General features: G+C 32.2%; 2 protein-coding genes and 1 long non-coding RNA gene across 4 annotated transcripts; all 3 read right to left on the bottom strand.

Moving 5' to 3' along the window:
* Window positions 1–340: 340 nt before the first annotated feature.
* On the bottom strand, window positions 341–3,673 carry LOC109188921 (nascent polypeptide-associated complex subunit alpha-like protein 2). Of its 2 annotated transcripts, XR_002055515.1 has the most exons (5): window positions 3,519–3,673; window positions 3,297–3,402; window positions 2,358–2,476; window positions 1,823–2,258; window positions 341–351 (listed from the first exon to the last, which is right to left on the bottom strand). XR_002055515.1 is itself a non-coding variant. In XM_019339573.1 (4 exons), exons 1-4 carry the CDS (start codon window positions 3,570–3,572, stop codon window positions 1,905–1,907), a joined length of 633 nt encoding a protein of 210 aa, XP_019195118.1. In that variant the 5' UTR covers window positions 3,573–3,673; the 3' UTR covers window positions 1,770–1,904. The 2 variants fall into 2 exon arrangements, 1 of the variants encoding a protein (XP_019195118.1); XM_019339573.1 differs by lacking the exon at window positions 341–351 and having other exon boundaries at window positions 1,770–2,258.
* On the bottom strand, window positions 3,117–3,302 carry LOC109188922. The gene is made up of 2 exons (XR_002055516.1): window positions 3,262–3,302; window positions 3,117–3,228 (listed from the first exon to the last, which is right to left on the bottom strand). It is a non-coding gene; the product is annotated as an uncharacterized LOC109188922 (long non-coding RNA).
* Window positions 3,674–8,501: 4,828 nt separating the features above from the next.
* Window positions 8,502–15,256, bottom strand: LOC109188920 (protein DOWNY MILDEW RESISTANCE 6). Its single transcript, XM_019339572.1, has 4 exons — window positions 14,965–15,256; window positions 14,622–14,869; window positions 8,992–9,316; window positions 8,502–8,755 (listed from the first exon to the last, which is right to left on the bottom strand). The coding sequence occupies exons 1-4, from the start codon at window positions 15,160–15,162 to the stop codon at window positions 8,513–8,515; spliced, it is 1,014 nt and encodes a 337-aa protein (XP_019195117.1). The 5' UTR covers window positions 15,163–15,256; the 3' UTR covers window positions 8,502–8,512.
* Between the last annotated feature and the right edge of the window lie 9,675 nt (window positions 15,257–24,931).

Here is a 24,931-nt window from a genome sequence, read left to right as displayed (position 1 = left end):
GAATGTACCAGGGGCATGGGATAAAAATAAATAAATATAAATAAATAAAGGTCAAAACATTATATTTTAGGCGGCAGAGTTGTATATAAGAAGCATATCATATGAGCTTGGGTTCCATTCAAAGTTACGTTGTGTACTCCATCTCTATAGTATTGAGCTTTCTCAGCCATTTGTGACGTGATTAGCGGAGAGGCCGCCGGCCGCCGGAATCTTACCGGAAAAGAAAGATGATGAAAGTGGGGAAGATGGTGGAGTTAGTTGCAGAGTGGGGAATGGTGATGGGGAGGATGACAGACCAAATTCTACTTATTATTGTCCCCACCAGGCGTCCTTCTTTCCTCTCATCAACACCTCGCTATTCTTCATCCTCTTCTCAACATTCTTCTTCCTTTATCCTCTACTTTTGATTTAGTATACCTTTTCTTGGTTTTATTTTCCAAAATTTCATAAAATCAGAGAAGCCTAAAGCTCGACCACGAGAGTATTAGCAAGAAAATTAAGATTGGAATTGATGCCTCTCAACCTTGTATTATAGCCTTGTTATGCTTCATCCCTTTCGAGACTAATGTTCTTCCATTTTGTATTATAACTTCGTTGTAATTTATGGACTTGTCATGCACAAGTATTTGCTTTTATTAAAAAATAAAATATACAAACATCTTTTTATTTACGGAGTATCTCTTTTGATTAAATTACAAGCGTTCTTATATCAGGAGTTTATGAAGTAAATTATAGCACGAATCTTGAACCATTGGTCAATATATACAAAAATTACTGTCAAATGTCAAGAAAACATGTTAGACATATGGTCTATATTTTAATTAATTAAAATTACCCAAGTTTAAATTATTTGCTCTTCTAAGGGCATTGCGGCTGATGGACTGAACTCTATGCGATGGTTCACATCTTTCTTGGTGCAGTGGCATCAACAATTCTACTATTATACTCCTTTCAAATAGTTTGAAGTTTGAATTTTTACTTGTTTTAGAATAAGTTAACAATGTGTTATTTATTATATATATAAACTTTAACCGGTTCAGTATCAATTTTTATTATTTAAAATTTCATATATTTAAAGTTTTATAGTTATTCAAGATGGATTGACCTATTCAAGCACTTCACCCGCACTTCAAATCTTCAATCCATATCCATATTTAGCTATATAACTCGTAATCAATTTGAATGTTGGAACATGTGTTAATGGTGACCCTAGCCATCCAACTATTTCACCAACTTTCAACACAGTGATTACAAGATTTTGAAAGGGGTAAAACAAAGCATTAGAGAAGCCAATCCAATCCTTTCAATTTTCTTTATTTCTTTTTCTCTATATCCTACTTATCATTAATAATAATAATAATAATAATAATAATAATAATAACAACAACAACTAGGTGCAGATTCATGAACTGTACAAATTTGTGTAAACATTGCATGAGTGAACAAAATGATTAGTACAACTGCTCACGTACCTCAATTATTCGATGTGCATGTACCCTTACTACTTCAAACTCAACAAGAACCCAATTTCAGTTCATTATATACAAACTTGATTAGATACGAAATAATGCCCAACTTTGATTAACAAGACTTGAAATCAAACAACTTAATTTTGATATTGACATTTTTACAAGGACCCACAGTCTAGAATAACTAATCATCAATTGTCACACTGAGTAGAAATAAGGAGTACATGTAGTACAACTCTTCTTGGAGTGGCAACAAAATGAGAGGTTTAATTTGAAAGAGCTGAGAAATTAGACTAAATAAAGCAAAATAAGACAAGCTTTCTGCATAAAAATGATTTGAGTTCAAGAAGCACAAGTAGCCAGTTGAGAAAATTATAATGAAAAGTTAATGTCAATACAAAATTCAATGGGGAGGATACTGTAACCCAAAAAATTTTAAGTGGTGAGCTCCATAATGGCACTGACAATGTCTCCATTGTTGGTCTTGAGAGCCTTAACAGCCTTGGACCTGGAAACACCTGCTTGTGTCATGACCAAATCAATGTCGCGAGGTTCCACTCCAGTCTCGTCAACCTCCTCTTCTTCCTCGTCTGCCTGCACAACAGCAGGAGTGGTGGTGGAGGCGTCTGGCTTAGGAATGACGGAACCCACATCTGGCATCCTGAACTGCTGGGCAGCCTGTGTCTGGAGCTGAGAACTCAAATCTTCTATCTTGGCCTCCCCAAAAATTACATAAGTCTCTGAGTTTGGGCTCTTGAAGACATCAGGCTTTGAGATGAAGAATAGTATCTGTTGCAGTTGTTATTAAGACAGTCAACACCATTAATTACAAATACAAAAAATAACCAGCATGAAACGAGAAAAAACAGATATAAAAAGCGTACATACATTCTTTGTTCTCTTAATAGTAACTCGGCTGACACCTGGAACAGGCTTCATGCCAAGTTTCAACATGGCTTTACGACTCTTCTTCTCACTCCTGCTTTGCTTTGAACTTTCATTACCAGCTGCAATAAATAAACATCATTATACTCCAATAGAGCAAACATATACAATTCACAACACACACACACACATACATATATTACAGACTAAGGGAATAAGCCAATAACCCTTGGTCAAGGACAGGCAATAGCTTAATCGCCCAACCCCATAGATGTTCCCTCAAAATAACTTTTATTTGTGAAAACATCATGGTTGGACCTTATCCCATGAATAAGAATCAGCAGGGTTGCAAATATAATTCCAGTACTAAAAGAAGTAACACAGGCACAATGTCAGAAAAGACATAATGAGCCACCATGAACAAATTTCAGAGATAATGTGTGCAACTCATTGCCAAGAAAACGGACCATATAGCAGCTATGCATTTTGCACAACTAACTAATTTCAGTCCCAATTGCTCTTCTCCAACACACAATAACAAGTCTATGACATTTGGAGACAATCAAATAATCCAAAGTGATGGTCCAAGACTAAACCTACTAGCATCTATGAACATCATAGACATAAGGAACATTCACATTGCAAGAATAAGCTATTCATGCAAAGATGTTTTATGAACAAGCATTTGAACACACTTCCCAGTCATCAGAGTAATGTACATGTACATTATGATAAAAATAGCCTCCTTTTCGCAAGGGTTAATTCAATAATAATAATCACACAAATGTTTAATTTATTGAACCAAAACTCACTGACTTAGTATTAACTGGATGTAGACTCTAGAAACTAAAAACCTAAAAATCCATATTTATAGCTGGCATATACACTGAAAGAAAGATATTGAAACACTACAACAGTAGGGGAGGAAGGGATGAAAAAGACCTTGGGCTCCATCCTCCTTGTCATCCTCATCATCGTCGGAATCATCGAGGTCATCGTCGTCGTGTTCTTCTTCCTCCTTAACATCTTCCACCAGTGGCGCATCATCCTGTCTCATTATATCGAACAATTATTTGGAGAAAAACATTTTCTTCCGCATACGAAACTTGATAAATGTAAAGTAAAATAGAAAACAGAGGATAAGGTTGAAGGAGGGAGGTGCACCTGCAGCTTCTTCTCAGCCTCGAGGACTTCCTCGACGACAGGAGCCGGCGTCATCGTTGTTGTTTTCCGGTGGTTTTGCGGTACCTAAAACTTGTGGAAGAAAGAACAGAGAAGAGTGGTGCAAGGATAAGCTACGTAGCAAAAATAGGGTTTGAGATGAGTTCCGTTTTAGTGTTCCAAAGATGGGCTGGAGTTAACAAATTTGCATCAAATAGCCCACTTACTTTAAGGCCTTTTTAGGGGTTTTTTTCCCTCATTTTTAACAATTGTTATGCTATGGACCCGTATCGAGCAGTGTGGACACGGTAATGGTGTCGTTAGTGGCACCGTTATCTTCCACTTTTTTTTTAAAAAAAAATTAAATCGCTTCGTTATAAAAGCATATGTTCATAATTTTATTACTATATGTTCATAATTGTAAGTTCATAATGTCAGAATTCTGTGTTCATAATTTCATACCTGTATATTCATAATTCCATAACTGTACATTCATAATTCAATAACTGTAAATTCATAATTTTCGAAACTCTATGTTCACAATTTTAGAGCTCTATGTTCATAATTTTATCACAACATGTTCATAATTGTAAGTTCATAATGCCAAAGCTTTGTGTTATAATTTTCGAAGCTCTATGTTCACAATTTTAGAGCTCTATGTTCATAATTTTATCACTATATGTTCATAATTGTAAGTTCATAATGTCAGAGCTCTGTGTTCATAATTCCATAATTCCATAACTGTACATTCATAACATCATAACGGTACATTCATAATCCCACAACGAATAACGCCGTTAAAGGCGAGACAAAATCAACATTTTTTTTAAAACTGAAATGACGCGTTTTCCCTGAAAACGGCGTTGTTTTGGACTCATGTCCACAATGCATTGTGGACACGAATCCATGGCATAATTTGCGCACTTTTAAGTAAACCAAACTTCATTAATTAAGACGTGAAATCAAAGCACTACAAATAAAATGAGGAGGGTTAGAAGACTATTCTAAAAATAAAATCTCCAGTAATAAAGTGGTCGTTTGATTCGCAGATCGCGTAACAATAAAGATATACACATAAAAGAGTGATTCAGTAATATCTTTAACAATAAGGATCCCTTTGAAGACATGAAAAATGTTTTTCTAAAAAAAAAAAAAACTCATTTTTTTGTAAAAAAAAATAAAATAAAATAATAATAATAATAATAATAATAATAATAATAATAATAATATTTGACTAAATGTCAAAAGACTAACTTTTTTTTTTTCTTTTGTTTGAGTGAAAGTCAAGAAATTACATTTTTTTGTGTTTTGTTCATTTTCATGAAAATGAACATATTATTTGTTATATGATAATGATGTTGAAGTAGTGGTGATGGTGGCATAGTTGTGTTGGTGGTGGTGTGGTGGTAAGGATAGTGGTAATAATATAAAAACTAGAAAAGAGATAGAAGGCAGCTTAATTATTTTCAATGATTATTATCATTTTTAGGTGATTCTCAATTGTTTTGTTATATAATAAGGAGTAACTAATAAAGAGACAGAAGAGTGTTAAATAAACTCATCTATTACTGCGAAGTGCTCAATTCACACCACGAATTAAATTATGTGTCAAATAGGCTCATTTACCAACTAAATTTGTTCAATTAACTATTTTTACAGGTTGCTAACAGATTGTCAATTCAATTATTAGAATATATATATATATATATATATATATATATATATATATATATATATATAACCCAAAAAAAAAAGAAGAAGGCTCATGTTGAGCTAGTAGCAAAACTTCAAGGAGCCAGATTAGAGATTGAAAGACAAACCAAGGAACTGTACGTCAAGTCCAAGGAGATCTTTGAGGTGAGGCAGCTTTATGAGGAAATCAAGTCCATTTTACATGAAAAGGAATTGTTTCTCCAGTCTTAGTTCTGCTAATCAAAAGATGAGGGTGGATTACTGTGAGAAACTGGAAAATTGGAGGGGGGAAATAAAGAAATAGTGTTGGCTTTAGATGAAGCAACAACTAAGATTCAAGAACTGGAGTGAAAGGTTCGTGCCAGTGACAAAGAAATCAATGCTCTCAAGGAACTTTATCAGTCAGAAAGGAGAAGGGTGTTTGAAGCTCATGTTTGACAGCTCCTCGCCGGACACGGCTGTCTGTGAAATACGCAGCCACCGGCTGTCCGGCGCGAATAGTGGCTCGCTGAATTTTTTTATTTTTTTAAAATATATTTTTAATAATTGAATAGACAACCTGTTAGCAACCTGTAAAAAAAGCTAATAGAACAAATTTAGCTAGTAGATTAACTTATTTGACACTTAATTTAGTTCGTGGTGGGAATTGAACACTTGGCAGTAGTAGATAAGCTTATTTGACACTTCTCCATATATATTATTAACCTTAACAATCAATTATGCTAATATTTTTTAACTTAATATTAGAAGCCTAAATTTATTATTATTATGGATAAATGACAGAAATGTGGTGTCAACCAAGCGAAATTCCCAAAATGTGTCGCCTTTTTGTTTTTGACAATAATATGCAAAACTCCTTTGGGAGTTGCGTTTTTGGTGTATATTTTTTTTTCATGTATTTCTGTAAAACGCAAGAGGTAGTTGCGTTTACGTATTCTTATACGTAAGACGCATTACATTTTTGCGTTTTTCAACGTATACCGTATCCCTAAAAATGCAACTTACTTTTGCGTTTTACGTATTATACATAAAACGCAAAAGTAAGTTGCGTTTTGATCTTTTTTTCTACGGGCCGTCTCCGGCGAAGTTGAGGGACGGCGAGAACCACAAATCGCAATTAGCATATGCGTTTTTGGTGTGAATAGGTAAAACGCAAATGCGTTTTTGGTGTGATTCTGCTGCCATGGTTTGATCGGATCTCAAAGATACAGGAGGGGCGAGCTTTGTTGGAGCAGATTAGATTCAAAGAAATTGAGGAAGATGAACTGGGTTCGATGGGTCGACAAACAAATTAAAGCACGAATCTTTATAAGGACGACGGAGACACAACGTGTTTGTTATATAAACGCGAACTGGGTTTTGACTTTTTTTGCGCCGAAATTTACACGGATGAGAACGAATTCATTAGTTCTGTTACATTCTTGTTCGTTCTTCTAGAGACAATTCACCGTGAATGCTATTGAATTTGGTCATCAATGACGCATGATCAGTAATATCATGTTTTGAGTTTGCAACTCGCAAGTTTACAGCATCATCACATATCATCGAAAGATTCATGATATCCTTATTCTTCTGCTCCAACATTTCATCTAGGTCATGGACAGCAAGAATCAGCTCTGAATTTGACTCTTGAGTCTTCTGTAGTTGTATCTGAAGATTTGCATTAATTTCCTTCTGATAATTCAGTTCTTGTCTAAGTTCATCGACAATATCTTGAACATCCTTGCTGTCAGGACATAACTTCTTATCTTTAGATTTTGCATCAGTATTTAAAAGTATAATACGTAAAACGCATCTCCCAATACGTAATACGTAAATGCGTTTTAACATATTCAATACGTAAGGTGACAACGCATCTGGGAGAAAACGCAACTACCAATTGCGTTTTAAGTATTTAAGGAAAAAAAAAATACGGCTGAAATACCTTAAAAAACGCAACTGGTAATAGAGTTTTACATATTTCTGTCAAAAAAAAGTCAGCACACATTTTGAGAATTTCTCATATTTAAGTCATTGATCCTTATTATTATTATTATTATTATTATTATTATTAGGTCAAAGTACATGTAAGGTTAATATATTGTTTTTTTTTTTTTGAGTATTATTGACTTTGTTATAATGTAGTATCTGTTTATATTATATTTTATTTTATTAAACATTTAAAAGTAATTAAACAAAAGATTTTAACCCCTCAATCTTCCATGAAAATAATATAACTTTATTTCACGTTGCTAAGTATCCAACTCAATATTATTATGTGAAAACTAAAAGGCATCTTACGTTGAGAGTTATATGTAGTTTCATTTGTATGACTCTTTTTTAAAGTGTCATACAAATAAAAATGAACTTAAATGTAAAAGATTTGAAGATGGTTAAAAGTACATGAATTATTACATTGTCTTCAATTACAAAATTTGAAGTAGATAAATTAAAGGAGTAATACATAGATTTTCATATTTTATTATACTTTTTTATGACTATGGAATTATTATGCAATCATTTTTTGAAAATAAAAGACTAATTCATTAATAGAAACGTTTACAATACAGATCAGATACATTCTTTACAATCAGAGAAACAAATTATCTAGCAATGCTACAGAAAACTTGGATCGCAGAGTGTTTTAAAAAGTTGAAGCTGAAGTTGTTGGATGAACTCGACGCATCTTCACAAATCTGGTCAAACATAGGCAAGTCTGACTCTGGTGTGACCATTTTATCATTCCACGCTTATGAGAAGAACTCGCCAAAAAAACGAGATAGAAACACTCACCAAATAGACAAGAGGAAACAAACTAGTCAAAGGAACAAATGGATAATGTAGAACCAAAAGAAAGCAAAATAAATGGAAAAGAGGGTAGAAAACATGTCAGATCTGGAGAGTCTCTGAAACCTTCTCTGAAAACAATAAGAGATGATTTGAGATCTAACATTTATTCCTAAAACAACCGGATGATGGAGTCTACTAATGGCACCGCCAGCTCAACACTCCATCAGAGCGTGGCTAGCAGCACCAAGTCGTAGGGGCTTTACCTATTGGGAGCAGACGTAAATGGAAAAGAAAGCAAAGTTAGAGAGATTAGTAATGGTTTTTATTATGCAATCATTATTTAGAGGTGCGTACTTATAGACTAAAAAAGTCCTTAATAACTCTAGCGAGCAAAGAATGATAATGAGGGATAAACCAATTTAGATTACTCATAATTGGTTGATTTAAACCAAGAAGGTTAATATGCTAAAGTGTGAACCTTATGATTACCAATTCAATAGCCCAACCAACTCGACTTGGGTTGCATTTAGCGCCAACTAGTTCTTAAAGTGTTCCAAACAGTGTTCTTGATTCAGGTTCCTGCTCCAGAACTTACTGTAATACTCTGGATATGTAAAGTCCCGATACACTGCCGGTGATTCGTCGTCGAGGAGTGGTTTAGGGGCGCTGATCACGGCGTCCTCGCCGGGGCAGAGAAAGGAAGCCACCGACATTCGTGGTTTATCTGTATTCACTATAGCTCTATGCCACACACTCTTATACTTCCCGTTGCTGAGAGCCTGCAGAAGAAGACGAAAGCATTTTATTTGGGCTAAATAAATTGAGGCCCACTTTACAAATTAGGCTTCTTAATTTATATAATGTAGATTCATAAAATTTATAATGTAAATTCATAATTTTTATATTACACTTTTATAATTTCTGTAGTGTAGATTCATAATTTTTATATTATACATTCATAATTTCTATTACTAATAATTATAATAAGTCTATACAGAAGGGTGGCGGTGCTTACCTGGAGTTGGTCGCCGATGTTGATGACGAAAGCATCCGGGCGGGGTTTGACGGCCAACCACTTGCCGTCCTTGAGGACCTGAAGGCCGGCGACCTGCAAGTCTTGAAGAAGAATGGTGAGCGCATTCGGGTCGGTGTGAGCGGGTAACCCGTACGTCAATTCGGGTTCGGGGCATGGCGGGTAGAAGTTGACCGCCATGTGTTGACCTTGCTCGCCCAGCACGTTCTTGAAACATTGTGGGTCCAGCCCTAAGCTTTCTGATATGGCTTCCTCTATTTTGAATCCCACCTGTCGAACTTCCGTCACGTAAATTTTAACCACATCCCTGACGATTCCACCACAATAATTTTGCATTAATTAACGTTAAAAAGTTCGTATTATTCCACCTTTATCACGCCAGACATAATAAGAATACATTCTTAAATCTTAATCAACCAATGTAATTAAAATATAGACACGAGCGAGAATCCACCCAGAAAAGTACGATGACGATCAAGATTCTGTATGAGAAAAAGCCCACTCCATAAACTATGATTTTGCAACTTGGGACATATATATATGAGACAGATCAGGTGAAAAGCACATGTTTAATAGAGAATTAAGAATTAATCGCATCTGTTCATATGTTCAATTCAGATCTAATGGATTATAAACACAGTTTTTTAAAAATATATATATGGTAATATTTTCGTAAATAATTGAACTTTGAAATGTAAGTAAATTGTGCTAAAAATAGGGTGGTGTTTTTGTTATTTATTATTTAATACTATTGTCCTTTGATAGATGCGAAATCCTAGGTTTCTTGGCAATCCAACGGGTGTCAACACAACTATTTGGAGTCCATTTCATACTTTGCCCTAATGGGAATGATATCACCTCGCATAAAATAATATAGATGCTCCTATATATACTTGTCATATTGTGTCGACTAGAAAAGGTCTCCTTGCCTTTTCTACTCAACAAATCAACTAAAAAGTATTCATGAATTATTATTACGCGTAAATTTTTCAATATAAGACAAAGTCTATATGCAACCAACTAATGATGATTTAGTTTCAAAGAAAACCTAATCTATCAAAATCACTTTTGAACATAGTGAATGATAATGATATGTCTGTGGTTGAATTAACACTCCATTTCATATTTGAACATGAAATTTATATTTATTGGTGATAGTCTGATAGGACGGCTTAACTAGCTCAACAATATGTAATCAAACCTATTGAGTATGTCTCATATAAGAAATAGGAATGGAGCGGATTGGTTGAGCCCATAATATATACATAGATATTTTTGTACTTTTATATATTTAGGGTTGCATCTAAATATGATGCTTGTACCATGAATGTTGATCATTACCATCACAATCAATAAAGAATAGCTACATTCTCGTGAATGTAGACACATTGCCTAACAACGTAAATCTTGACTTCTTTACTTTTTATCATTGTTATTGTTTATTGTTCTTGCTAATATCAACAAATTAGTATCAGAGCACTGTTGAGATGATCCGTTCGAGTTCAAAATTTGAAGTATCAAAATTTGATGATACATGAAAATTTAGGTTATGGCAGTCTAGAGTTAAGGGATTTTTTTTCACAACAGATTTTGTAAAAACCTTGAAAGCAGAAAAACAAGCTAATATAACAGAGGTTGATTGGGAGCATTTGAAGGATCGCGCAGCATGAACCATTCCATTATGCCTCACAATGAAATCATGTATCACATTTTGACCTTGGCAACCCCAAAAAAAATTTTCAGATGCATTAGAAGGCCAGTTGATGGAAAAATTTATGACAAACAATTTGTATCTAGAGCAGAGGTTTTACAAGCTTAAGATGTAGGAGGGTTCAGTCTTGGCACATTGTATAAATCTCTTCAGCCAAATAATCTTTTATCTAGTTAGAGTCAAAGTAGGTTTTTCGATAAGCTTTTTGAAAAATTCATTTTGCATGTAATCAGCTATCAGCTAATAATTAATTGCTAATAACTAATTACCAAACATTTTTATACAATCAGCCAATGCTATTAACCAGTGAAACCAACTAACCCAAGTAGTTAACAACTATCAGCTAACAACTATTTACCAAACATCCCTATACCTTGTGACTATCACCAAAGCAAAAATGATAAATTTATTTTAAATTAATTCATCAATTAGACGGTGTCTGAAAGTAGGGGTGTCACTGTGGACCGGACAGCCCCACCCCACCGCAGACTTTTTTTTTTTTGCAGGCCGGCCCGCGAATCCCACGGGCAAGAATTATGCCACCATAACCACCCCATTCGTGCTCACGGGCCTAATTTCAAAAATAAAAAATTATTATTTTATTATTTTATATTCAAATAATTTATCCTAAATTAATTTTTTTTGTGTTTAAAATTTTAAAAATGTACATCTTTTAAAATTTTAATGCTCTATGTGTGTGTGTTATTTATTTATTTATGAAAGTCCGTGGGTCAGTCCACGTAGCCTGCCAACCCGCGCGGGTCAAGCCCACAAGGCCGGTATTTTCACGAGCCAAAAATTATAGTCCCTTCGTCCCAAATTGGTTGATACATTTATTTTTTGCACGTTTATTAAGGAATTAAAGTAAATGATTATATTTTTCAATTATACCCCTCACTTTTCTCACTTTTGAAAATAAAATAAAAAAGAAAGAAAAATTAATAAGGGTAAATTAGAAAATGTAAAAATGATGATGATGTTCAATTTTAAAATGATGATAATATTTTGGGACAAACTAAAAAAAAAAAAAAAAAGTAAGACATGTAAAATGAACGAAAGAAGTATGTTCTAACCCGTTCCTGCAGGACGGTTTAGGGCTGGTCTGCGGTTTCGACCGAGCTCGACACCCCTAAAGCTTACTACTTATATGGCCATTTCTCGACGTCAACAATGTTGGGTTCAGCTGACGTCACCCATCTGCAAAAGCGCGTTTTCCCTACCTCATAACTTCACTACGTCACGATTGCATCATCCTTTGATATCATTGCATACCTCACCACAAACAGCCGTGTGGTCCGTCGCGATTTGGCAGCATGTGCGGCGAGAGGTTCTAGAGAATCGGGCGGCACAGCCCCATTGATGATTGATCTTTCCAATATATACACATCCCATGTGATGTGCCTTACATATTTATTTTATCGCCTACTTCATCTACAAATTTTCTACCATCACAATTCTTTTATCTACGTACAACTTGTCATTGAGAACGACAACCCAGATGTCATTTTGTGATGTCATAGCAATTTGCACAAGTTTTAGCAACTTCAATTCATGCAGCCCGGGCCCATTTCAAACTTTCACACAACTATTTAACCATGGTAATGGTAATATTCCATTTACGTCTTGTCAAGAATACTATCCACAATGATGTCAAGCGGGCCCGTCCGCTCAATTTCGGGCTAGTCCTGTCGAATTATCGGACTAATCAGTTCGAGCTAACCGGTTTATTAATATATTGTTCTCCGGTTCGGTTTGACCCTAATCCTAAAATTCGGATTGTGGGGCTAATCAGGCGGGTTGAATCATCTGAACTAAAATTAGAAACTGAAAGAGAGTACTCATATTTCTAATAGAGATGGCAACGGGGCGGCGGGAACTAGAAGTATACTCCCTGTCTCCATCCTCAGCGGAAATCGAAAATAGTCTCCATCCTCGTCCCCGTGGAGAATTTGGCGGAGACGGAGAATCCCCGTCCTCGGTCGATTTTTAGTCAAAATATTAAATTAATGTAATTTTAAATTTTAAAAAACTAAATACTTAAATTTAAATTTAAATTTATATATATATATATATATATATATATATATATATATATATATATATTTATTTATTTATTTATTTTAATTATAATAATTATTGAGTTAATACCCAAAATTATCCTGACTATAGTGGTTTTCTCAATTTCGTCCTAAACGATTTTGGTGACCTAATATAGTCCTAGACTTTTTGTGTTTCACTCAATTTAGTCATCCGTTTGTTATTTCATCAAATTGGTGTTAAATAAAGGGACAATTCAATAATATCAATATTGACATCTCTTTACTTTCAACCTGCAAAGTGAGAAATCACTCTTTCTTGTAAGAATTACACCCAGCATTACTCTCAGGCCTACGAATCAAATTTTATATTTGCAGGTTTATGAGTGATTCTGGGAGTAATTCTTTAAAAAAAAAAAAAAAAAAAAAAAAAGGGGGGGTTTTGCACTTCACATGTCTATGAGTAAAGAGATGTCATTATTAAAATTACTGAATTGCCTATTTATTTAACAACAAATGGATGGAAGAACAAACGAGGGACTAAATTGAGCAAAAATACAAAAGTCTGGGACTAAATTGAGTAAAAACACAGAACTTTGGGACTACATTAAGTCACCAAAGTCATTTAGAACAAAATTGAGAAAAACCACTATAGTCGAGTAACATTTTGAGTATTAACTCAATAATTATTACATATATGTTAGGTTTTACATCACTTTTATAATAAAGAATAATTTTCAATAGTTCGGGTTATCGGGCTAGCCCTTTTAATTTCAGGCAAGTCCTATCGGGCCATCAGGCTTATCGGTTTCGGGCTCATCGGGCTAATGTCTTTTATCGGACTAGCCCGGTTAGACCATAGCTCTGTCAGTTTCGATTTTATCGGGTCGACCCATCAAGTTCGGGCTAAATTGACATCCCTAAGTATCCATACAATAATTTGCATATTGATATATTCGAGGGATACCCAACCATATCTCTATGCTCCATGTATGCTAATACTACTCCTTCCTAGTTCCTAGGCATAACCATGTGATCACTAAAAAAATGATGGCTATACTAATCACAAATATGATAGAAATAATGACTTGAATAGGATAGCTATTAAATTAGCATAAATGGAATGTGACAATACGCGTTTAATATATAATAAATGCATAAGATAGAGATGCATAATATGTCAACTTTATGTGTCTAAACAAATTAGACACATAAATTTATATATCATGATTGATTTCAACGAACTATAGGATTTATAAATGGTTGAGAATTTTATTATAAAAAAATTATAATTAATTTTATAATTGTTAAAAACTTTTAAGTTTGTAATATGCAAAAAAAAAAAAAAAAGGTGAAATTGGTTTTCTAAGTGAATCTGATAGTGCATTGAGATTTCGTAAGTACAACAAACTTCATTTCAAATTAATGACCTTGTGGTCTAAGTAGCACGATCAAATGGAGGTCATGGGTTTGAGCCTCATTGGAGCGCTATTGACTCTTTATGCTTCAGCATGTTGCTTCAGCATGTTGAACAGATACTATATTGTAACAGAATCAGTAGTACTCTACAAAAAATTCAGTCCCAAAACGACCTGTTTAGTATGTGTTTCTGGGATGGATACATGTCTTCTTCTTCTTTTTTTTTTTTTTTTTTTTTTTTTTTTTTTTTTAATTTCTGTTTTTATTATTTTCTTGTTTTTATTTATTTTTATTCAATTTTTATTTTTAAATATAGTTATCCGAATATATAAAATTGGATGATGACTCATTTACTCTTTCATATTTGCAATTGTAGATGGGCTTTCTTTCACCGTGACATGGTGAAGAATAATTAAGGGATGAGAAGGAAAAGTGCAGTGAGATACCTGAGAGTAGGGGGATTGGAAGGCCATTCAGGAGCATATTTTTGAAGAGGATAACAGTGAAGTCTGAGATAGTCTCTCCAGTTATGAACGGTCTCCTTTTTAACATTAAAGCTAGTGGATAGTCGCATGGTCTTTGATGGGTCGTCGGAGTAGAGCTTCATCTTCTCCTCCACCGATAGGTTGAAGAACTCATGGGCTACCTTTAACATATCCTCTATTACTTTCTTTGGAACCCCATGGTTTATTACCTATGAATAAACAAAATTTTTGAATAAAAATTCATTAAAAAAAAAAAAAAAAAAAAAAACTCTGTTTGTGTGTGTTTCTATCTGGTGATACAAACCTGGAAGAATCCGTAATGGCGGCAGGCATCGCCTATTTGTCGGACAATAAAGCTTCTGTCCCCGCAGCCTAAATCAATGACCGGAACATCGTCGCAGGTGGTTACTTCCGACAGCTTTGGCCTTTCGGATTCCGGGCGGATATATTTCTGGGGAAGGGTGGAATATGGGGTTCCACTGAAGAGAAGTTGTGTAGTCATAGAATCCGGTCACCGGAAGCTTAAAAGATTATAGAGTTATCGATTGTGCAGCTGAATCTTTGGTGTGAATCATAGTGGTATTATCTTCCTTTTATAGACACCCCAATTTTCACTCATCCTAGCTGGAATTTAATGCAATTTGTAAGTGGTAACTAGAGCTGTCAAAAGAGACTTTGTTCAGCAGACCAACTTGATAGGCCCGTGATATGAATAAGGAGTTGGTATCGATTTTGATGGCTCACAAAAGAGTGGGCCTCCCTGAGAGTGCGGGACAAGCCATTGAGGCTCGTGGGTCGGCTAATTCTTAATTCTTTAATTTTTACTTTTCATTAAACCTAATTCCAAATTTCTTATTGGATGATAGTAGCAAAAAATAAATTACAGAGTATAATATTATATTACCCTACATTAGAATATTGCTATATATTAGAGACTAAAGATTTACCGTGTATAAAAAAACAATTAGGTTGGTTGACTCGTTCAACCGGTGGGCCACGAAGGTGACGGGTGGAGCCAACATACAATAGGCTTGTTAAGTAGCGGGCATCATGGCCCGCTAAGTAGTGGGCCTCATAGGCATGTGCCACCCTGTCGGGCCACATTGACAGCTTAGACAAGATATATGCAGACCACTGGTTGCTTCTATTATTAAAAAAATTAATATTTATGTCATGATAATGAGAATAATATTGATAAAAGGTAGATTTACCATAATATTGAGAGATGGTGAATGAATTCTAGTGTAACTAGAATATAGAGTCCTAATGCCCCGCTCAAGCTAAAGGTTCTCTAAAGAGATAAAACATTGAGTTTGTTCTTTTGATCATTGAATCTTGTTGTGGTTAGTGGCTTGGTGAAAATGTCTGTCAGTTGGTCTTTTGTAGAAATGTAATTTACCTTTGTAATTACTTTCAAGCCACTTTGTCGCGAACAAAAAAAAAAAAAAGAGTACTGTAACTACTGCCAAAGACCTTGTGGTCAACGTAACCAGCATAACTGTGGCTCTCCCGAATGGGATGTCACATGTTCAAATACCAATAAGACTTTGACTATTTATTCATTAATAGGTTAAGAAAATAGATATAGACAAATACTACATTATAATAAAGTAATAATACTATTTTTAAAAAATATTCTAACGTAACTACGTACTCTATGTTAATTAGAGATAAAACTACACCTATCATCTAATCAAAAGACTAAAATTACAATTCTCTCAATATAAAAACAATTTGAGATTCATCTAAACATTAAATTGTATACAATGTCGACATTATTCAGATTTGAGCCGTCATAAAGAAAGGGAATTTAAAACTCATGATAAATCACCAACCCACTGGTGGTGCATGTCCACTCGTCGGCCACATACATGATTACGCCGGAATTTCTTTGCGTCTGCTTTTGTTTTTATTACTTCTAATTTCTAAAGGCGGAAATTAAAGTTACCAGAAATTTCCGGCGGTACAGAATAAAGCATTAATGCGTCGACGTACTCCACTTGAAAGTCATCTGTATGGAGAATCACTTGAGGGAATACGTTATATTCCTAATTAAAGTGATTAAGATCGTTTCTTAAAAGTTTTTACCAGGACTGTATTTTAGATTTTTGTGTTCCCGTTTTTATAAATAAATGAGCCTAATTTAGTTTTTGATTCATAAAAGTTGAAGATTCGATAAAGATGAAAATTGAATTATGTCAAAGATTTGAACGATTTTGTCATAATCATGCTCAATTAATTATGAGAGAGAAGTGAAAATTGAATTGCAACTTTGGTAATCAAATAAATTTAGGAGAAAGTTGTAAAATTAATGGAGGAAGGAAGAATCTTCTTCCAAAGGCTGACCCCAACTCTAACAGGGCGTTTGGTTGGAGGGATTTTAAATTCCCTTCCCACTTAATTCCCACCTAATTCCAAAGGCCATTAAATTCCGTAGTTTGGTTGGAGGGAATTGCAATTCCATGGAATTGCAATTCTCCCAATTTCATGGAATTAAAATCCCATGTCCCCCCCTGGTATTTTAATTCCTGGGAAAAAAAGATAGTGATGAATCAAAATTACCCCTTCCTTTTTTAACCTAAAATTAATGTCTAACAACAATAATGGACATTTTTTACTTTATACTACTTATTCCCTTTCAATTTCCATGTATACCAAACATTGGAATTGAAATTCCCAGTGATACTGCTAATTATACGCAAGCAATATAAAATACCCGAGACCGTTTAAAGCAAATAAAAGACTTTATTGATCACGGTAAAGGCCCTAAGTACAATCTACTTGGTTGCTCTGAGTACCGACTGAGTGCGGTCGGGATTCTCTAACAACAACCTATCGATCGTCCAAAAGTCCTTTACACTGTAGCTACTGTGGGTATTTATAGCCGCTATGCCGGGGACAGGATTCCAGCCGTTCGGCATGTCCTCCACGTAGCCACCACGTGTCATCCTCCCGGGTACCCTGCCTGTCGATGTAGAGAGCCGCCATGTGTCCTTCGTCAGCTCTCTCGCCAAAGGGCTACCGCTCGGTGGTTGACATCATCGTTCGGGCAACTCCCGGTCGGACCCCGACCGAGTTCTTCACAAGGAGCCCGACCTGTTTACCTGCAAAGACAAAGAGAAAAGGACAAAGGCATCTCGGTCGTGGTGAAGCTATGTCGGTCGGGATATTCCCTACCACCCAGTAATTCTATTCCTGTCAACCAAACACTGGAATTTAAATTCTCACTTTATTCCCAGTAATTCAACTCCCATGGAATTACAATTCCTTTCCCACATAATTCCCCCACTCCAACCAAACGCCCTGTAAGAGGAAGGAAGAATCTTGCCCTCTTCAATGGTGGTGAGTGATTTGAAAAAAAAAAAAAAAAAAAAAAAAAAAAAACTGATGAGTTTTAGACAAGATAGAAAGATGTGTGAAGGAACGTGGACTAAATTGCAAATTTTTATTTATTTATTTCTTAAGCAGTTAGGTCAAAAATAGATATTGGACCTTCTAAAATTGAGGCCTTGTACTGTTGAGCATTATTCACAGACTAAAAACTGATCCTGATTTTTACCTTAATTGCTCCTTAATTGATAAATTTGGTCAACAAATTATATATATCATATTATTTTATTAAGGGCTGGTCCTAAAATATTAAAGGTCTTGTGCACTTTCACACTGCTGGAAGCTAAGCAATAATTTGAAGTTGGAGGATAGCAATCAACACAAATAAATACTCAAATAACAAAGGACTTAGGAAGAGGTAAATCATGATTCAAATGTCATGACTAGAGATTAAGGGGAGATAAACTCAATGTTGAGATCCAAAGTTACCAATCACCAATTCAGTACCTAATATGTCACTTTGTGATCTATGCAAGATCGAATTGAATGGCGAGGATTGTGTCACTGTTGTGATGCATCAATCCCCTCAACAAAATCCAAGCAATCTAGTCCCTACGGAAAAAGGGATTGTGGGATGGGGATTTGGAATGTCAACTCAACTTTCATTGTGGTTAAATTTTCCACAAACTTAGTGTTAATGATGTTTTGCACAACACCTTAATACAAGAATACATAGGATCTCCTACAACATTTGGAACCATGGATTGGTTTTTACCATTTCCATGCAATAGAAATCAAATAGCTGGCATTACAATCTCTTGTTAACCTCAATCCCATGTCCTAAATAAGACTAGTTACTCGTTATTTTAGTTCATAATGCAATAACATTAAAGTAAAGCATCATAAAGGAACACTAGAAAACAAAGCAATAGACATTTATCTTGAAAAATAGAATGAATCCACAATCCCTTTTGGAATCAAATATGCAAAATAGGAGAATCTATCATGTTGGAAGAAGGGGAAAGTTATTTCTTGACCTAATATATATTTGAAATCTCCCTCTATTCTTTCTACCCTACGCTATTGTTCACTATCTCTATAGATTTTTCTTTTTAGATCTGGAAATGACAAAACAAATCACACATCAGGGCTCAGCGCAAGGTTATCGACACGAGTTTGTCGAAGCCCGTCTAAGGTGATGGTCACATCACTAGTGTGACGACGCACGTGACCAGAGCAAGTCCTCCTTCACAGGCATGATGACGTCCATGACTACTGCTAAAACCGTGCGACGTCCTTTTATGCTCATTTTCACGTGTTCTCTTCCCTGTCTACCTCTAAGGGATCTTCTGCTTAATTGCTTCATCTTCACTTTATTGTTCAATTAAGAAATATTATACATAAATTCACATTAATACGGTAGTTGAATTTTCCTATTAAACATATCATTTTATGCACCAAATAAGTAAAAACATGGGATAAAATATCGGGAAAAATAGGTGTGATCTAGTATCTAGCATTAGTCATCTCATAATAGCCAACCATAAAAACATTAAAAATGTGGTTCCTCCATTAATTTAGAGTAACGCACAAATATAAAAATTACAATTTAAATAACAACAATAGGATTATATAAAAGTTGGTAATAATAAACTATCTTCGGTATTAAGTATCTTCTGACCTGATGTCCTTATTATTACCTTTTATAAAGAAGGTTTTAGGTTTGAATTACATTTCAATTAAAGTTGGAAAAATTATTTAACATCCCCAATTAGTGTTTGTTTGCAAGGAAAAAAAAAAAAAAAAAAAAAAAAAACTCACTATCAAATTATCTGTGGTAGTTGAACTTCTTCTGTCACCAAGTCATCACGAAAGTGAAACTCCACAAATATTTAGTCTATCTTTATTTATTTATTTTTGTAGTATGAAGAGAAGAAAACATTTTGCATTTCTAAAACATGTTCGCTGTGTATCACACCAACTATTTTATTTTAATTTAATTTAATTTAATTTAATTTATTCACTGCAAAAAAAAAAAAAAAAAAAATAGAAGCTAAGTTAAATTAGCCAACAAAAAAAATTTAATGGTATATTCTTGGAATCTGTACGTATTTAATTTACCAATGAAAATAATTTGGTTGGTAAAACATCAAAATGAATAGACATTTAAGCTAAGGGTAACATTTGTGTGAGACCGTTTCACACAAGTTTTTGCCATATTTAATTTAAATAAATAATTTTTAGTTTTTTGTTTATTTATTTTTTGATAAATTTAAAATTTGACAGAATTTTTAATTTTATTATCTTTTTCAATATTAAAATTAATTTATATATTAATAAAAGAGATTAATTATAGAAAGAAAATTGTTACAATAAATAATTTTTTTAAAGGTGATGTGAAATGATCTATTTTGAAATGGGAGAAAAAACTGTAGGGCGTTTGGTACACGGAATCTTAGATTAATACTCTCTTTGTCAACAAATCCCTCAAGTAGTTAATACGATTGGCTTTATTAATTATATTTTTTTATATATATATTTAAGTACTATAAAATATATCAATGCAAGATTATATTACAATTGTTCATGCATAGATAATAAAATGTTGAATTTGCGTATTTAAATAGGTAATTCTAAGTTTACAAATACAAGATAATATAGTCAAGATTAATTATAATTGGGAGAAGATTAATTATAATTGTCAATAAAATAGTTGTATGCGTATGGTTGAAACCAAATACGGGAAATAAGGGAGAGCAAATAAAAATTAGGGCATAAAATATTAAATATATACTAATATTGAAGGGCTAACTGCTGATTGCTAAACAAGGACATTGCGAGATAGTTTCCCACATCAATTTGTTGTGTGATTTGAATACTCTTTTTGTCAATAAATCCCCCAAATGGTTAATATGATTGGCTTAATTATACTTTTTTTTTTTAATTTTGTTATAACAATTACTATTATTATTATTATTATTATTATTATTATTATTATTATTATTATTATTATTATTATTATTATTATTATTATATGTATATCCTTAGGTCATTTTACATGTTAATCTAAACGACTAATTTTTTCAAATATCTTTTTACCAACCGTTAATATAATTCGCTGGTCAAATCCGCTAACGTTAACCGCTAACTGCTGATTATCAAACAAGGACATTGCGATGTAGTTCTCACTTCAATTTGTTGTGTGATTTGAATACTCTCTTTGTCAACAAATTCCTCAAGTAGTTAATATGACTGGCTTTATTAATTATGTTTTTTTTAATTTTTAATTTTTCATGGTATTAATAAAATACTTGGTAAATAAATATATAGCATTATTTGGTATTATAACTTTGATATTTAATTAAAAAAAATAATGCACAAAAAAAGATAATAGACAATGTAGTGAATATAATTAATTGATTAATTTGAATGTAAAGAATTTTTACATTAAAAAAAAAAATAAAGACAATATAACTAATGAAATTATTTCTCTTATTTAATTTACTGATAATGAATAATTATTTTTTTGAATAAAGACATAGTACACACATAATTCTAAATTAAAGAAATGCATATGTATTATTTTTTGTTATAGATACTAAATTATTAATTAATTTAATAAGAGTAAAATAGAGTACTAATTATGTCAACTTTAATTTGATTGGGATGGGGTTCGAACCTGAGACCTTTCTTATTAAAATCAATGAGTTAGTTAACGGTGAACTAACAGAATCTAACGGAAAAGATAATATTTAACGAAAAAGTTAACGGATAATCATATTCATTAAGGATAAATTAGGAAATCTCAAGAAAAAATTAAAATCTGATCAATCTGAACCATTCATTTGATTAAAAAACTTGACCGCCATTTTTTTTACCCATTATAGGCCTAACTCTCTTGGGCTCTTATTAGTATAGTATATATATATATATATATATATATATATATATATATATATATATATATATATATATATATATATATATATATATATATGTGTGTGTGTGTGTGTGTGTGTGTGTGTGTGTTTATATTTACATATTTAGTTTTTTTTTTTAATATTTAAGCATTGATATACATTCATACATATAAATAAATAAATACACACACATATAAATATATATATATATACACACACATATAAATATATATATATATATATATATATATATATATATATATATATTTATTTATTTATTTATTTACACACACATATAAATATAAATATATATATATATATATATATATATATATATATATATATATATATATATATATATATATATATATATATATATATTTATATGTGTGTGTATATATATATATATATATTTATATGTGTGTGTATTTATTTATTTATATGTATGAATGTATATCAATGCTCAAATATTAAAAAAAAAAAACTAAATATGTAAATATAAACACATGTATATTTGATTACTAGTTTTGTACTATATTTTTTTATTTTTAAAAACAATTTTTATTATTATTATTATTATTATTATTATTATTATTATTATTATTATCATCATTATTATCATTATTATTATTATTATTATTATTATTATTATTATTATTATTATTATTATTATTATTATTATTATTATTATTAAGTCATACATGTTAATCTAAACACCTAATTTTTTCAAATATCTTTTTACCAACCGTTGATATAATTCGCTGGTCAAATTTGCTAATATTAACCGCTAACTGCTGATTGTCAAACAAGGACATTGCGAGGTAGTTCTCACTTCAATTTGTTGTGTGATTTGAATACTCTCTTTGTCAACAAATCCCTCAAGTAGTTAATATGATTGGCTTTATTAATTATATTTTTAAATTTTTTTCATGGTATTAATAAAATACTTGGTAAATAAATATATAGCATTATTTTGTATTATAACTTTGATATTTAATTAAAAAATAGTGCACAAAAAAGATAATAGACAATGTAGTGAATATAATCAATTGATGAATTTGAATGTAAAGAATTTTTACATTGGAGAAATATAAAGATAATATAACTAATAAAATTATTTTTCTTAATTAATTTATTGATAATGATTAATTTTTTAATTTTTTTTAATGAAGACATTGTAGAGACAATGTATCAAATATAATCAATTGATGAATTTGAATGTAAAGAATTTTTATATTGGAGAAAAATAATTACAATATAACTAATGAAATTATTTCTCTTATTTAATTTATTGATAATGAATAAAGATATTGTAGACACATAATTCTAAATTAAAGAAATGCATATGTATTATTTTTTGTTGTAACTACTAAATTATTATGTAATTTAATGAGAGTAAAATAGAGTATTAATTATGCCAACTTTGATTGGGATGAGTTTCGAACATAAGACATTTCTTATTGAAATCAATGAGTAAGTTAACAGTGAAGTAACAGAAATTAACGGAAAAGATAATATTTAACGGAAAAGTTAACGGATAATCATATTCATTAAGGATAAATTAGGAAATCTTAAGAAAAATTAAAATCTGATCAATCTGATCCATTCATTTGATTAAAAAATTTGACTGCCATTTTCTACCCATTATATGCTAACTCTTTTGAGCTCTTATTAGTATATTAGATAGTAGATATAAATATATATTTATTTCATTATTATTATTATTATTATTATTATTATTATTATTATTATTATTATTATTATTATTATTATTATTATAATATAAGGATTAGTTAACAAGGGCAAAGTTAGAACAATTCAAGGTAATCTAAGATTACCTCAAAAAATGGGAGTAATCACATTACCTTAAAACATTACCGCCACATCAGCTTTCAGGTAATATAATATTACCAGGTAATCTCATCACTTGAACCAAACAAGATAATAAAACATTACCATACTCAGATTACCTAGGTAATCTAAGATGACCTGAACCAAACGCCCCCATGAATAATGATTAATTGTAAATTTAATAATAGGACAATGTGGCTAGAAAGAAATTTCATGAGTGAGCCTTATACCTAAATCTAGGAAAATACTATGGAGTATTTAAACTTTCAACTTTTACTCTTTCACTTAAATTTATCATGTAAGACATATTTCTTGATACTCATATAAATATAATTTATCATTGCTTACTAAATTACGAAATAAAAATTATGAACGAGATATTGAAAATAAATGTAGTAAAACTCCAAGTTCTATTACATAGACTTTCAATCCCTACTCACGGATGACAAGCAATAATAAATTATCTTCATTCTTTAGGTCTCAAGAAAGATGTTTACATTAAAATTTTGTGTGATGAAGTAAAAAGTGAGAGTAAGGGTGTGTTTGGAACTTGAAAATCATTTTGTGAGTTATTAGTGTTTGAAAAATTACTAAAAAATGTAAGTCAAAAGAAAATACTTTTTTTTTGGGAGAGACTTCTCATATTTTTTGGGAAAGTCATTTTTTTAATTTTCACACAAACACCACCACCACCACTATAGAACTTATTATTATTATTATTATTATTATTATTTTGGTGACAAGAGAAACCCACAACTACTTAAGAATGTGTACTATATAAACTCCGTTTTGTATATGTAGTTGACTAAGTGTGACAATAAAGATTGAGAATATAAAATGGAAATATATGTAAATGAATAAAGCAGTCTACTAATAAGACAGTTAAGTTAGCGAAAGGAAAGATAGGACCGGTGGAGAGAGAGAGAGAGAGAGTTGCACTGATTTGAGTGTACCTGTCGGTTTTAATTTTTGCAGAGAATACAGGGAAGGCTCATGCATTAGTCATGGGGATTGTTTTGTGGTTCATATCGATAGATGGCACAGTATTTTAAAACGTATACTTTACTCTTGCCACTCGTAATTAAACAAGAGTTCTATATATAGACTCTAAATCTTATTCCTATAGTGAGACACTAACAGGGCGTTTGGTTGGAGGTGGAGAATTATGTG

This window comes from Ipomoea nil, unplaced genomic scaffold (genome assembly GCF_001879475.1).
Source record: "Ipomoea nil cultivar Tokyo-kokei standard unplaced genomic scaffold, Asagao_1.1 scaffold1509, whole genome shotgun sequence".
Classification (NCBI taxonomy): domain Eukaryota; kingdom Viridiplantae; phylum Streptophyta; class Magnoliopsida; order Solanales; family Convolvulaceae; genus Ipomoea; species Ipomoea nil.
This window is presented reverse-complemented; position numbering and strand designations above follow the sequence as displayed.